This window comes from Hipposideros armiger, unplaced genomic scaffold (genome assembly GCF_001890085.2).
Source record: "Hipposideros armiger isolate ML-2016 unplaced genomic scaffold, ASM189008v1 scaffold_16, whole genome shotgun sequence".
NCBI lineage: Eukaryota > Metazoa > Chordata > Mammalia > Chiroptera > Hipposideridae > Hipposideros > Hipposideros armiger.
Window position 1 is genome coordinate 6,277,512 of NW_017731366.1, and position 17,043 is coordinate 6,294,554.

Genomic DNA, 17,043 nt, shown 5'->3' on the forward strand with positions numbered 1-17,043 from the left:
AACTGGCCTCAGCATAAAATTTAACTAATTTTATGGACCAGAGAGACAAAAATTTTTTTAATTGAGGTAAAGTTAATCAATTAATCATTTAATAGTATATGACATACATGACAAAGTATGTATGTGCGTGTGTGTGTATATATATACACATATATGTGTGTATGTGTGTGTGTGTGTGTGTGTGTGTGTATGTCAGTGGCTTTTAGTACATTCACAATCTTGTGAAATGATCATCACTAATTCCAGAACATTTTCACTACCCTAAAAAGAATCACCATGTATAGGAAGCAGTCACTCTCCACTCTGCCCTCCCGCAAGGCTCTGGCAACTAGTATTCTACGTTCTAACTCCATGGATTTGCCTATTCTGGGACATTTGATATAAATGGAATTATACAATATGTGACCTTTTGAGTCTGACTTCTTTCACTTAGCTTAACGTTTTCAAGGTTCATCTGTGTTGTAGCATCTATCAGAACTTCATTCCTTTTCATGGCTGCATACTATTTCATTATATGGATATACCACCTTTTATCACTTCACTAATTTTGTTGGTGGATATTTGGGTTGTTTCCCTTTTTTTAGCTATAATAAATAATGCTACCATGACCATTTGTGTACATGTTTTTATTTGAACAACTGTTTTCAGTTCTTTTGGGTATATACCCAGGAGTGAAATTGCTGGGTCATACGGTAATTCTGTTTAACTTTTCAAGGAACCACTAAACTCTCTTCTACACTGCAAAGACTTGTTAACACCTTAGAATTCTTCATTTATTTTCTGTTATATCTTGTATTTCTACTTGCTTGCAAGGCCCCCAGACACCAGCCAGTAAACCCATCCACCTATCAACACACCATGATGACCCTATTCAGTCACACTTAAATCATGGCTCATAGAATAGCCTGGGAATCCTCAGCTTCTCCATGTGCTGCATTATAGGGTAAGACTTTCCATTATAAGACCAGAAATAATCCTTTCCAACTCTGTGGAGGAGACTTAGAGAAAGCTGAAGTCTAGCGAGAAAAAACACTGGATTTGAGACACAGACAAAGCTTTCCTCTCTGATCTTAGTTTCGTGTTTTCCTCACCTTCCTTTCTGCCCACCAAGCATCTTGAATGAAAAATCGAATCTGTTTAAACTGTTGCACACCCCCACTCACTCTTTAAAATGCTACAATACGCCCACCATGTCTGTGAAACTATCTGGCAAAGCACCTGAATGGTACTTACTATGTATTTACGAAGAATCAGGTCTTTACCAAGTCCTTTACATTTACTAATTTAATCCTCACAATAACTCCGTGAGGCAAAGTACTATTATCAGCCCCATTTACAGCTCAGGGAAGGCAGACGTGAACGTTTAGCAATGCCCAACGCCATACAGCTAGCAAGTGGCGGCGCTATGGACGCAAGTCAGGCAGGCCGGCTCCAGAGTCCGCCTCTAATTTATACCGGCTTCTGAGGCGCCAATCCAGTGGAGTCTTTCTCCCCTCTCGCATTACCACTGTGTAGCACATGACCCTCTTCCAGAAACCTACACATTTAAAAATGAAAAGCATATGCAAATGTGTTTATGCACACACGCATCCATAATGCATTACAGTACATATATACTTATGTGTGTGCGCGTGCACACACGCTTTTTTTTTTTTTCTCTTCAAATTAGAAAAAGGCCAGCATTATTATACTGTCACTGTTAAGAATGTGGACTCTGGAGTTGGCTGCAGGTCTGAATCCAGGCTTCAATAACTTCCTGGTATATGACTTTGAGCATGTTATTTAATATCCCCAGCTTCAGATTCCTCAACTCTAAAATGGGAATAATAAGGATACTTCCGGGGGTTCCTGTGAGAATTAAATGAGGCTGTGTGAAAGTGGCACATAGTAAATACTCAATATTTTCCTAGTAGTAACAGCTATGATAGTATCATAAAGCAAACATAGCCAACACAGAACTCACTACCTTCCCCTCCATGTTGGGATTCCCTGTCTAAGTGGATGGTGGAGATCTCCATCCAGGCAACCACATTAGACCCCTGGGGTCCCATCACTACTGCCATCCTGCCAGCCTCTCCACATCTGCTTCCAGTCTCCGAACTGGGTTTCTGTCTCCAGTCTCCTGTGTTCCCAACTCATCCTCCATCTAGCTACCGTAACACTTTTTTAAGTAATAAATTTAATTTGATATGTGGGTGTGTGCAGGGGGATTTAAAAAAAAAGTACTATAAAAGAAGGGCTAGGGCCGGCCGAGTGGCGCGATGGTTAAGAACTGGCTTGGGACGCCAAAGGGCCCCAATTCGGATCCCACATATGAGGGCCAGTGACACTGCCCTCCACAGCTAAGATGCTGAACAACAGCTCAACCTGGAGCTGGGCTGCCGTGAGTCACCGGCGACGGCGTAGGCTGCAGCCCTTGCTGCAGTGGGTTGCCATGGGCTACCGTATGTAGCCAGCAGCCAGCGTGAGCGGCCAGCAGCCACAGTGAGCGGCCGTTCAGAAGCCGGCGACTGATCTGCCTCGCCCGGGAATAGCGCAATGATGGTGCCAACTTGGGCCAACGAAGCAACGTCCTCCACAACTAGACTGAAGAACAAAAAGGCCAGCAACTTGTCTGTTCCCCTTCCCCCAATTCTCCAGCTGTTCCCATCCCCCCAATTCCCCAATAAAAATCTTAAAAAAAAAAAAAAAGAGGGGCTAAGTGAAAAACCTCCTTCCCACCCTGGTCGTCATCTACCCAGTTCCCACCTACTGGCTATTGCTCACCACAAGGTAGTAACCGTTATTAGTTTCTTCTATAATTTTCCAGAGATTTCTTATAATAAGCAAATTTTATATTCTTTCTCCTACTGCTCTGCACCTTGCTTTTTTCACTTAATAATATAGAACAAAGCTTTCCATATCAGTATCTAAGATTCTGCTTCACTCCTTTTTCTTTTAGTTGCACAGTCTTACCTTATTTGGGTACACTACAATTTATTTTATCAGTCCTCTATTGACAGATATTTAGCTGGTTTCTAATCCTTTGGAATTACAAAAAAAAATGTCATATGAGTAACTGTATGTGTTATGTGTTGTGTGTGTGTGTGTGTGTGTGTGTGTGTGTAATTTTATACATTTATGAGTATATCTACAGGATAAATTCTTACAAGTAAAAATCATGGGTCATAGTAACTTGCATTTATAATTTTGATAGTTATTGCCAAATTGCCCGCTATTGGGGTTATAACCATCTTTCCCACCAACAACATATAAAAGTGCCTTTCCCTACAATCTCACTGATAAAATGTATAATCAAACTTTTGAATTGTTTATAAATCTAGGAGGGAAAATACATTATTTAATTTCAATTAGCAATTTTCTTCTGAAGGAAGTAAAGAATCTTTTCAAATGTTTAGTAGTCATTTGTATTTCCTCTTTTGGCAGTTTTCTAATTTGCAAAATTCTAATGTTTTTTTTTCTTTATCTTTTTCTTATCATTTTGAGTTTATATGTTGGGGATATTAACCCTTTTGTCTATATGTGAGCTGCAAATATTTGTTTTCTAGTTTGCTATTTCGCTTTTCCCTTATTTTATGGCTTTTATGTTTTCCTCTATAGAAACATTTTTAAAATTTTTATATAGGTGATTATCAGTTTTTCTTTCAATGACTTCTGGATTTGGAATAAGTTTGAAAGGCCTTTCCCATGTTGCTAAAGTCATCTTTACTGGATGCACATCTGCTTGTGTCACTTCCCTGCTTCAGTGGCTTCCAAATGACCTTGCTCAGCAAATCCTCTTGGCACACAACGTCCTCCACGTGCATGTCTGCCTGCCGCACACATTCTGCCCTGTTCCCCTGGCACTACAACTCTGTCCACACCGAATGCATACAATTCCTGGGCTACAGCAGCTGAAATCATGCCCTGTGCATTTGTTCCCGCTCTTTACTCCTGGAAGACCCTTCCTAACTCACCTTTCGAGATTCAGCGCAAGCATAACTCTAGCATGAAGCCTTGCCTGACTCCTCAGCCCTCTATCCTTCATGCTTAGAACTGACCACCCATTTTCATGTTCAGTATTCTCAATAGTCTTCCATTTACTGTGACAGCTGCAGACTTTGCTGACTCCTTCGTATTTCTGTAGTCTTCTATGAGACTGTATGGCTCCCGAGGGCTTTTGTCTCCCCACTGCCTTCCACAAAGAAGGTGCTCATTAAACTTGTTGAAAGAATGCATGTGCTTAGACAAATCCCTTAACTTCTTTGAGCCTCTATCTTCTCATATTTCAAATGAATTGAATAAAAATGTCCATCGTTACCCATAAAGTGTTAGAGAAATAAAGTCCTAAGATTTTATTCATATTTCTAAGTGGACCAAATTAATTGCATTATAAATCTAAACTTAGACAATTTTCCTTTAAGCTTGCAAATACTGTAATCATGAACCAAAAGAAGAAAAGAACCAAAAACTCATGAACTCAGTTGATGTTAATCACTTACTTTTAAAGACCCCTGGGGTAAGCATTTTTCAATTACAAATTAATTTTGATTTCGAGAGAAATAGAGCTTAAAAAAAATCTTAAACCAGCTGATTTTCAGCAAAGAAAGAAAATCAAAAAGAGTTAGGGAAGGATTTATCATCTTTACAAAGAAAAATTAGGGATTGGTTATCTTTGAAGAGGAGGGAACAAAAATACTTCTGATGTCCAGATATATATTTTTTCTCTTAGAGAGGGGTGAGAAAAGGTCCAGATAAAGAGACCTTAGTAGGTGTGGAGTAAAAGAAGTAACTTTTAACCTAACGAGATGGCTTGTTTTAACAAAAAGAGAAAGCTCCAGACTAGGAATTAACTTAGACTTGACTTCGATGCCAAACTAAATGTGATGTTGGCCAAATCACTTCCTCTCCCTGGGCCTCTGTTTTCCCTGCTGCGTCTCTGTACTGAATAAAATTGTTTCAAAGGCTTTTATGTTGGCTGAGAAATGCCACAGCTCTAAGCTACTCGAAAGTTTTCAGGGAAACTGAATGCCCTGATGGCAAAAGAGAGTCGCTGCTGTTATATGATTTATGAGTGAGATTTGATGGGGACATAGGGCTAGGATGAGGCAGGCGTGGTTGAATCAGGCAAAGGTGGATGTGTTGGCAGTTCAGTTTGATGTGTGGTGGTTTTACCCAGGTGCTGCTGATGGTGTGATCTGCTTGCTGTGGGATGACACAGTAAACCCATTACTCTGCTTGGTAGACACAGGAACCACCGGCATTTCCCAGGAGAAATTTTATAAGTAAAGGATAATTTTACTTTTGCCTATGATGGCATTTCTCAGCTATACAAATTACCGGATATATTTTCTAAAATATTTAGAAACAAATTACAGAGAAGAACAGGATTCTTTTTGAAGGACAGGAGAAAGATGGGTTTTGACATTGCTGTGAATATCTGTATAAGGACATTATAACGACTTCATGTGTATGTGTGTGTTTGTGTTGTTCTTAACAAGCACCCATCTTCGTCTGGTTTAAGAAAAACTATGGGTCATGTTTCTGCAATTAAACCAGTAAGAGTCAGGAAGTTATGGTGGAAGAGTTTACACTGATCTGCAAGTCAGGACATGTGGGCCCTCGTCCCAATTCTACCACCACTACTAGCGACCCTGCTACAACTTATTATTCTCTGGGCTTTGTTTTCCTCATTTATAAAATAAAAGGGTGTCGCTGTACGCTATCAGTGGTCCTCACACTCTATGACATGGTGCAGACTCTGCTGTGTGCAGCATGCCATGAAAGGCTGATCGCTCTAATTCCGCTCTGTAAATTAGAACACTTTTACTATATATATATATAAAAAGCATGAGCACTCATTTTAAGTTGATTAATTAAATCTACATGTTACAAAACAAAATAGAATCACAATTTTGAGCATTCACATCCATGAAGAACTCAGCTGAGAGCCAACAAAGGACCGAGCAAGGCCAAGACTGGCCAGCAAGTGTCATTTTCTCTGTGTTCATCCTGTCATCTGCTCCTGAGCAGGGTCAGCTAAGCAGGAACAGGCAGCACATACTCGATCAAGAATTATGGGACAAAAACAAATTCGAAAAGAACAGTCCACTAACAATCCACTAACAACACTTTTTGCAAACTGGAAAAGAAGGGTCCCTGTTTGATTTAGAAGAACACCCTAGCCCAGCTTAGGGGACACCATCGTTATCCAGGCCACTTTGAGAATACTGAAGAAATCTCCTTTCCATACTAAAATGCTATGATTTTTAACTAGCCTTTCTCCAAGTTTGGTGTGTTCCTGGAAAAACAACAACAAAAAAACGTGCTAGTTAGAGAATCCCTAACTTTGTGGCCTGGAGAAAGGTCTCTTGATCAAGTATAAGCAAAAGCAGAGTCGCCCTGAGCAGCTGCTACTCCCTCTGCCAGCCTCTCTCGAATCAATTTATGGCCCTTCTTTGAACAGTTAATTCCTATCCAATGTGTTGCTCTCAACTGGCTCTCTATTTACATAAGATTTAAGCAATAACAAGTAATAACAGTCATAAATCTGTTTATGAAAAAGTATGAGAATACCTTAATTTTAAATTCCAGCTGGGAGTTAATTGTGTACATCATTTCAGTCCTTTCCATCTTCCGGGCGCCTTCATTACACAGACGAACCAACTGAAAACAGAATAATAAGGAGGGTTAAGAGGTCAAGGAGAGAAACCTCCTTCCTTCCTTCCTTCCTTCCTTCCTTCCTTCCTTCCTTCCTTCCTTCCTNCCTTCCTCCCTTCCTCCCTTCCTTCCATTGGGGAATTGGGGAATTGGGGAAGGGGACCAGCCAAGTTGTTCTTCAATCTTAGATGGGGAGGGCCTGCCAGTCACCATCTGGCTTCCCGTCGGCAGCTCGTGGCCTCTAAGTGCAAGGTGCTGTGTTACAATCTTAGTTACGGGTGGGCGTAGCCACCATCCCATGCAGGAGTCGAACCGGCAGCCTTGTTGTTAAGAGTGCACGCTCTATCCACTGAGCCATCCAGGCGGCAGCTCAGCTCAAGATGCCGAGTTCAGTCTTAGTTGCAGGCGGGTGTAGCCCACCATCGAACAGGCAGTCTTGCTGTTAGGAGCATGTGCTCTCACCAGCTGAGCCATCCTGCTACCTGTTGGCAGCTCAGCAGCAGCTCAGCTCGGGCGCAGCTCACTGGTCCATGTGGGAATCGAACCGGCGGTCCTGTTGCTCAGAGCTCGCATTCTTAAGCTAACTCTTAACCAACTGATTCACTCGGCCAGCCGAAGCAGGATTTTTTGATGTGTGTTTTCGTGTGTGTGTACCGAGATCATGGTCTCGTGGAACTGAAGAATGGAGACACGGACCAGAGATGTAAAGTTGCAGAAAAGGACAGTTTATTAGAAGAAACAATACATTTCAAAGAAGCAGAAGCGGGCCCAAGCAGTAGAGAATGGCTCAAGAGCCATTATTAGAAGAGAAAGTACACTCCAAAGAGTTTGGAGCAGGCTGAGCAAAAGAAGCTCAAAAGGCCGTATTTATTTTTTGATACAGTGCCTGGCACATGGAAAGTGTTTATTTTTTTAATTTTTCAATTACAGTTGACATTCGATATTATTTTATATTAGTTTCAGGTGTACAGCATAGTAGTTAGACACTTATACAATTTACTAGGTGATCCCCCCAATTAGTCTAGCACCCACCTGGCACTATACATAGTTGCTGCAATATTATTGACTATATTCCCTATGCTTTACTTTACATCCCCATGACTATTTTGTAACCACCAATTTGTACTCCTTAATCCCTTCACCTTTTTCACCGTCCCCTCATCCGCCTCCCATCTGGCAACCATCAGTTTATTCTCTGTATCTATGAGTCTATTCCTGTTTTGTTTGTTCATTTTGTTCTTTAGATTCCACATATAAGTGAGATCATATGGTATTTGACTTTCTCTGTCTGACATATTTCACTTAGCATAATACTCTCTAGTCCATCGATGTTGTTGCACATGTTAAGATTTCTTTTTTATGGCTAAGTAATATTCCACTGTGTGTGTGTGTGCATGTGTGTGTGTGTGTGTGTGTGTATCACATTTTCTTTATCCAGTCGTCTATTGAAGGACACTGAGATTGCTTCCATATCTTGGCTATTGCAGATCTTTCACAAGGAATAATTAGTACTTGGGAAGCTCCAGAGACGCATTTCTGACAGTTGAGCTGCCATACGTTGGTCAAATCACTTCCTCTCCGGCCTGTTTTGTATCTCTATCACACCACGCCCTTCACACACAGGTCCCTCACACAGTCTGGGCCTCTGTCCCTTCTGCTCCTTTCCTCTGCCCCTCCTCCTTACTGTCACCCGTGGGAACCTCACCCAACCTCAGGACACAGTACACCTTTCTCCTCACTTCCAAATCAGAGCAGCTGGAGGCAAACTACCCACTTCAAAGGTAAATTCTCAGCAGAGTGGTATGTGCAACATGTGTGAGCAGTCAACAGGCTGCTGAAACAGGGAAGTCTTCATCAGGTGGCACCTGATGGTCAATGACTCCTCCAGGATGGCCAAACTAAGGGAAATTCAGTTTAATGAAAACCACTGAATTATCTACAAACCCAATGCATTCACAGCCCTTTGATGAGTGCCTATAATATTGTGACTTATAACAAGAAATATATAGTTGGTCTTTGTCCACAGTTCCCAGCACAGAGCATGTAAAAGCCTTATAATTTCCTATATAGGAGCCATAGGGGCATCTTCAATTATATTATTATATTCATTCATAACAAGCCCCTTTCAACAACACCTGAGTTTATGTTAATGCGATAACTTCTGAAAAGCCCCTAACCATGGGATGGGGGCTGACTGCTAGGAGAACCAGCCAAGTGATTAGAAAGAGGGTTGGAACGTTCAGCCCCACCCCCCAGACTTGTGGGGAGGGGAGGGGGGCTGGAGATCGGCTTGCTCACTAACGGCCAAGGGTTTAATTCATCAGTCATGCCTATGTAATGAAGCCTCCTCCATAAAAATCCCTGTACTGCGGGTTGGTGAATAAGAATATCCACATGCCGGAGGGTGTCATGCCCCCAACACCAAGGGGTCAGAAGCTCCTGTGCTCAGGACCCTTCCAGACCTCACCCCATCTCTTCATCTGGCTGTTCACTCGTATCTTTTCATAGCCTTTGTGTTAAACCGGTACTCTAGTGAGTCAGTGGCTTTCTAGTGTTCTGTGAGCTGCTCTAGCAAATGAATCAAACCGAGGAGGGGGTGGGAGGAACCTCTGATTTATAGGCAGTCAGTCAGAAGCACAGGTGACAAACTGGACTTAAACTGGCAGCCGAGTGAGGGTGGTCTTGTGCGACTGAGCCCTTATCCTGCAGGATCTGATGCTTTCTCCAACTGAATTGGATTGTAAGACACCCAGCTGCTACAGCAAAATTGCTTGGTGTGGAAACCACCACACACACACATTTAGCGACCAGGAGTGTCGGAAGTGAAGTCTTCTATGAGTAGAGTACTGAAAGTAGAGGGAATACACAGGAGTTTATCCTTTACGTATATCCTTTACATATATCCTTTATCCTTAATGTATAATTAGTTCACTGGCCTTAACTGAAACAAGCTTTGTATGTCCAATTTCTTATTTGAAATCTGTACAAAATGTCCACTGCCCATGAGGACAAATGTGATTTTTTAAAATAAAAGATGAAAATTTTGATTGAATTTATTTTTAATATTACCTTTATAAAGTAAGTTATACATGCTCACTGTACAAAAAAAATAATACACAGTAAATAAAATAGGCCCTCAAAGGTTCTGACCTAATCCCACTCTACAGAGTAAGTGAGAAAAGGTTGAGTTATATGCTTCCTCTTTTTCTCCTATGCTTATATGAACATGTAAACATATATGTACAGAAGGTTTTTTTGTTTTGTTTTTTGTAAATGAATCATTCTATGCTTGTCTGTGACTTGATTTTTTTTCACTACCAACATTTCCCCTAATATATATATATAAACATATAAACATAAATATATATATATATATATATATATATATAAAACATTCATACATGAAAAAGTTTATTTTGTACCTGGCAGGTATCAGGTGCTAGGGTTACAGCACTTAATAAGGCACACACAGTCTCAGTCCTCACACACAATCTTGGTCCTCAGAGAAGGGCAGAGGAGAGAAACAGTCATGACAGGCTGAGATCTTAAAGGAAAAAAACGGGCGAGTGGGGAAGAAGGAGGGAGGAGGAGCCAGGGGCCTCTCCTGAGAGGTCATTTGAGCTAAAAGCTGAAGGTAAGGAGGGAGAGCAGTGGTCCAGGCAAAGCCAACACCGTGCGCCAAGGACCAACCATGGGAAAGTGCTGGTGAGCCGAGAAAGTCAAAGGTCCTGACACAGGGAAGCCGTAAAGCTCGAGAGACAGGCCAAGGGCAGAGCACGAGACAGGCCAAGGGCAGAGCACGCAAATTCTTAAGGTGTCTGGATTGTAGGCTAAGTGCAAAGAGAAACCACCGGCAGGCTTTCAACAGGGGAGCGATGTGATGCAATTTATGCTCTCATCATATGGGCTCTCCATAGTGTATTTCTTCAATCCCTGTTGATGGACGCTTAAATGATTTCCAATTGCTTAACAGGTTTCTAGATTTGGAGGTTACACCTACCTGCGGTCACAGCGTATTTTAGGTCTGATTGGTCTGAAGAGGTTCACTGATTCAGAGACTGACGGCTAAACCTGATCAAAGCTAGGACCTGAAAATACGCTGACTGGGGTTGTGGCAGCTTGAAACTGCAATATCTTGAAAGGGTTGAGATATGTCAGAGCGCAGTCCAATTGGACAGCCACTGCTCAGGGCATTCGTATGATTTCTCTGGAGGAATATGCTCATCGTTTTCAAATCTATGCTCCCAGGCCTGTTCCATCCCCTAGGCTCTACATCCAACTACCTAGATGACATCTCTTCTTGGATGTCCCATAGCCTTCTCAAACTCGGAGAATGACCAAACCTGAGCATCATCGCCATCAACCCCCTACCTCCCAGCCCAGTGTTCTCTGTCTCCGTAAGAGATCCCAGCATCACCCACGTACCCGCACCAAAAAACGTGGTCCTCAGCACTCTCAGACACCTTCCTCTCCTCTGTCCTCCACCTCCAAGCAGTCATAAAGTCTCCTCAACGTTTCTGTCCTGTTGTCCACGATCGTCCCTTTGCCCTGCCCCCTGAACTTAGGCTCAAATCCCTTCTTCCCTGGATTACTAGCTTCCTAATTCTCTGCCATCACTTCTGCCCTATCCTGACATAGCCTCCAAAAACTCTTGTCAATATTTTTAAGATCAAATCTGATCATGAAACTCTGGGGCTCAAAATCCTGAAAAGTCTCCCCACAGGTTTCAGAATTAAGTCTTAGCATGACCACGATCTGGCACCTACCTACCGATCCCTAACCTCTCGCTGCTCTTATCTTGGGCCTCAACCCTTCCAAATTTCCGGCCAAAGCGCCACGCTCCGTCCTGCCTGCACACTGCTACACGTGTTTCCCTCCACCTGAACACCCTTTACCCCACTCTGACCCACTAACCCGTTCCTATCTAGACGGATGCCCTCTACTTGTCTTTCTGGACTCATCTTGGGCTTTGTCTCTCCAAAAGGATTAGAGAGCAAAGGTGGTAACATTTCTATATTTGTAAGCCCAGTGTTCAGCCTAACCCAGCACCTAACACACAATGAACACTCAGCAAACGCTTCTGTGTAAAGAAACTGCCTTTAGAGACCATGTGTAAGTCACTTAAAAAAAACAAACAAAGGAACAATTCCTTTATAGTTATCCCATTTTAAAATGAATGGGGAAAAAAGGGAATTATTAAGTTTGGGTTATCATCCTAGTTCCTAAACTTACAAATATTGACTCCATCAGCAAAAGATAGTTTTTTTTTTCACTTCAGAATATGCTTCAGAAAGCATATTAAAAACAAAAAAGTTCCCCAAATATCTTAAGCAATGGTATCATCAGTGGACTCCATTTAATGACTGTTTTGAGGGTAAAAGCACTAATCTGGGTATGTGTGGTCTGGTCATTTTATTAAAATCAGCCTCGGTGTATTCAAGCTGTGCCTTCCTTAAGTATCTATCAAAGTTTTATTAAATTTAACTCACGGATTTTTTTTTGTTTTAAGCCAAATTTATTTGAGGGGGGGGGGGGAAAAAAAGCTCAATCCCTCTAATAAGGAATTATCAATTGAAACAAAAATAAGTTTTTTTCAATCTACCAAATTCACAAAGATTAAGACAATATGTGATGCTGGGAAGTGTGCAGTAAGATAGACAGTCACAAAGAGTTCCGGTGGCTGTGGGCATGGGAATGGCCTTTCTTGAAGGCACTTGGAGACCTTTAAAACAACTGCATTTTTGCCCCAATAAACCCAATTCTAGAAATTTATCTTTAGTAGTCAGATGAGCATGCTCATTGATGTAACGCGACGTTCCATGCATCACTATTTAGAGTAGCAAATGAAATGGAGTGTACATGAACACCCATACGCTATTGCTGCACAGAAGCCTAACGGGAAGGCTGTACAGTAGCACGGCAATAGTCATTATCTCTGGTAAAATTCCTGATACATTTTATTTCCTGTCTCTTAAATTTGCCAAATTTTCTGCAATGTACACTTATCACTTTACTTTAAAAATATACCTTTGTAAACTTTAAATACAAAGTTTTTACTTTAAATACTAAGGACTTCCAGGGCAGTACTTAAGAGTGAAAAATAGCAATCTTGTTAGTTCTTCCTTTCCACTCTCCTCTCCCTTGACCACAGGTAAGGAGGGTTGAAAGTTTGATGTATACGGTTCTGGGGCTATTTCTATATATCGATAACATACATATGTATATAAAAACATTTTATTATCCAGATGTCATTACACTATTCATGTTATTCTACAACCTGATGTTCCCCACTGAATGATATAGCTTAGAGTTCTTTTCATGTTAATAGCTGTACATCTACCTCTTTGTAAATGGCTGAAGCAGTAAGTTACAGGACAATATTAAAGAGACTTGTTTTTTTTTTTTTGCCACTAGGGGAAACACTTATAACTTAATACCATCTCCAAATATAAGTAGAATTTTTATGAGGTGGGCGTTAAAGCAGTTCTCTTTCCGCGGGAGAGTAAACAGAAGAGAGCAGCGGGGAAGATTTCATTGGCATAAGAAACCATCTCCTGACTGCTACCCCTTCCTTACACACCAGATACCACTTTGCTCAAGCTGAGCTATCAGATTCCCTAGAAATCTCCCTCCCCCCCAGCTCCACCCCAGCATGTGAAGAGAAAATCAGAAAGTAAACACATTTCTCATTTAACAGAAATATCTTGTTTTTGAGTTGTTTGACTAGGTCTATTAGTCTTTCCAAGGCCCCAAATTCAGTAAGATGTCACAGTCACTTCAGAAACATGCATGAGAAATTTCACTGAAGTATCATTCACACTCTACAAATAAATGTCATTAGCATTTTAATTACCAAAGAGGTATTGCTTATTTTTGTCCAAGAAGGAAGAACTATCTAGGGAGACTTGCCCAAAGGGCCGTAGGTGGAGTCTGGTTGCAAAAACTCTCTAAAATAAATATTGGGAACTCCCAATTTCTTTCATTTCAGATAAAACAAACAAGTGAAATCCTGCATTTTAATTTTGAACCGTTAAATGCTCTCTATTCACAGTCTTTCTGTTGGAAATGCTGATATTGTTTTCCCAGAATCTACAAAACCCCATCAGTAACCTTCACAAATGAAAAAGGTTAATTCCTGAGCTGGATGTGTTAGCAATTTCAGTTTCTATATAACATTAGGGAAATGATTCTGATATTCATGACTCATGCTCGAAAGGGAGAAAGAAGTGCTGCCCTCCAGAGAACACAGGGCATGCAACAGCTTTTCTTCACAGAGAGCTTTTTTATACTCACAATATCAGAATAAGGCAACTCACTGATCCATGACATTTTCCCAGCCTTTCCTACAAGTACCGTTGTTGAATCAAGTGAGCAAGTGTTGCCTGAAGGAACATGGTCATCTACTGTAACTGAGATGTGAAACGCTCAAAAAAAATTAAATATCATTCCTAGTTTAATTCAACAACCAAATACCTGCCACCTTCCTCTTTTCTTGTCTGTGTGAATTCTTTTTCAACTTCTCAGTAACAATCAAACAAAATCTGACAAAATCTCTTGCATGTCCAAGGCTAGAACTTTCTAGTAGCTTCTCCTAAAGGCACTCCCCTCCCCCACCCACTCCTCTAAGGAGGCAGCACAGGGTTTGGGGTCCTCAAGGGGAGGTCCGCTGGTGGTAGGATTTTAGGTAACCTTGCACCTATCAGGCAAAGTTTCTTTACTTTGTGTTTCCCCAATGGGATGGGCAGACCACTGATGGGGCAAACGATGGATTTCAGATTGCTATGGTTTGAATGTTTGCATCCCCTTAAAATACATTTATTGAAATCTTAACCCCTAAAGATGATGGTATTAGGAAGTGGGACTTTTTGGGAAGATGCTTAAAAGTCACAAGGGTAGAGCCTTCATGAATGCGATTACTGCTTCAAAAAAGAGGCTCCAGTAAGCTAGTTCCCCAGCTGCTTCTGCCATGTGAGACTTCAACAAGAAGTCTGCAACCTGGAAGAGGGTGCTCATCAGACCATGACGGCACCTTGACCTTGGACTTCTCAACCTCCAGAACTGTGAGAAACAAATTTCTGTTATTTATAAGGCACCCAGTCTGTGGTATTTTATCAGAGTGTCCCAAACGAACTGAGACACATAAAAACTTATTTTTAATATAAACATATACGTCAGAAAAATAAAACAACTAGCTCATAAAACCCATAATTTTGTAATTAGTGGCGAAGATGAGCATAAGTAAGATTGAGTCAATTTAAAGCTGATTAAACAGTACTTCACAGTAATACGGTACAAAGACATGCTCACCTCAAAGCGGTGCATAGCTTCACTATGTTTAGGAAGCTTCGGCTATCATCTTTGCTCCCTTATATCTAGCTCAAACAGTATCCTCATTGACTCCCAAACCTCCTAGTGCTTTCTCTCAGTTTGATATTCCTATCAGGATTTAACCATACCCGCATTTTTCTCATCTTTAAACGGAAAAAGACCTCCCCCTTCACTTCCCTGCCAGCTATGGCTTTCTTTCTCTTTCCACTCACAGCCCCTTTGTTGAAACAGCTAGCTGCACTTGCTGGCTGGCTGCATGCATATTCACACCTCCCACTCATTCCTCAACCCACTCCCATTTGGCTTCCACACCCACCACTGACGGGCACAACCTCCCTGATGAGAAACGCAGTGAACGCTTCGCTCATTATTTCACTTTATCTTTCAGGAGCACTCAACAGGGCTCACCTTCCTTTCACCAACTCATCTGCTATTTGCCAGGCCATTATGGTGCTCCTGCTTCTCTGGTATGTTTTTTTCGTTTGTTAAGTCTCCTCTGCTGCTTCCTTCTCCCTAAACAAGACGAATGCTGGTGTTCTTCATGGCTCTATCTCAGACTCACTACTTGTCTTCCTCTAAGCGAGCGGTTCTCAACCTTCCTAATGCCGCGACCCCTTAATACAGTTCCTCGTGTTGTGGTGACCCCCAACCATAAAATTATTTTCGTTGCTACTCTATAACTGTAATTTTTCTACTGTTATGAATCGTAATGTAAATATCTTTTTGTTTTCCGATGGTCTTAGGCGACCCCTGTGAAAGGGTCGTTCTACCCCCAAAGGGGTCGCGACCCACAGGTTGAGAACCGCTGCTCTACGCACTGTTTCTGGGTAATCTCAGGCACGCTCCCAAAATCATCTTCAAAAACCATCTGGATGCTGATGGTTCCCAAGTTCATGTCTCCAATTCCAGTCTCGCCACTAAGCTCCTGACCTATTTATTCAGCCAACGTGGAGATTTCATAGGAATCTTAATGATAACATATCCGAAATGGAACTCATCAGCTTCTCCCTATTTCTATTGTAAAGAGAAGTAAGAGCATCTATCTAGTTGTCCAAGCTGGAGACCATAATCCTTGACTTCTGACCCCAGCATGCTCCCCCCATCAATCTCCATGCCTACCTCCCCAATATTATAGGTTTACTTCTCGCCATCTTTCTATCACATCAGGATAGGCCACTGTCATGTCTACCCTCATCAACTATAACAGTCTCACAACTGGTCCCATCCCCATTATCACCTTCACAGGACATGAATTTGTAGCTTCTGCATAATCTTAGGATACGGTCCACGATTCTCTAACATCACTCCCCAGTGCTCTCTCCTAGACTAGGCTCCATAGTCAAATGAAGAACATTCCAGTTCTTCAAATTCTCCAACACTCTCTTGTCTGTGGATCTCTAGTCATATGAGACACTCTCTTTCCCTTCATTCCTGACTTACAGCTACCCTTGCTTTAGGTTCAGTGTAAACATTGCTATGTTTTTCCCTATCATGTCACTCACCACCCTTTATTGTAATTCCTATTTAATGTCTGTCTTCCCCTCTGCAGGCAAATTCCACGACGGGAGTAACCACAACTGTCTTGTTCATCACCGTTTTTCAAGGGCTAGCATTATGCCTGGCACAGTAGACAACACTCAATAAATATTTATTTAATATGAGAATGAATGGATAGCTTTTCAGACACCACAAGGAAATATCTGGGCTCTCAATGCAAGACTGTTTGAAATAGTAAAACTACACATTTCATTTGAGCATAGCAAACATGACTGTCTTTCAGCTACTTAAAGAATGCTGTGCAAATGGCTGTGAGAATCTACCAGTTTTCAGCATCAAACCCAGACACATTCTCTTCTGAGGAATTTGAATGGTTTATTGGCTGATGTGCTACTCAAGAGTTACCTTGCTTACTTCCTTTAAGGCCCTTTTGCAGACTTCATACTTCGGAGAGTCCTTAGGTGTTTTTTGACAGATAGTCTGCAATGGAGTAAAAGAAGAAAAAAAAAAACCAATTGATTTATTTTATTAAGTAAAATAAAACCAATGTCAAGACATATCCTCTTATATGTAGCAAAC

The 17,043-nt window shown here is 41.5% G+C and overlaps 1 protein-coding gene across 2 annotated transcripts in view; it reads right to left on the reverse strand.

The window, feature by feature from the left end:
* ARHGEF26 (Rho guanine nucleotide exchange factor 26) overlaps window positions 1-17,043 on the reverse strand; it is a 122,543-nt gene that overhangs the window by 34,161 nt on the left and 71,339 nt on the right. For both annotated transcript variants that reach the window (XM_019627378.1, XM_019627389.1), the window contains exons 9-10: window positions 16,870-16,944; window positions 6,556-6,645 (exon numbers count right to left, since the gene is read on the reverse strand). In XM_019627378.1, the coding sequence (XP_019482923.1) occupies window positions 6,556-6,645; window positions 16,870-16,944 (165 nt within the window). The remainder of the gene's footprint in view (window positions 1-6,555; window positions 6,646-16,869; window positions 16,945-17,043) is intronic.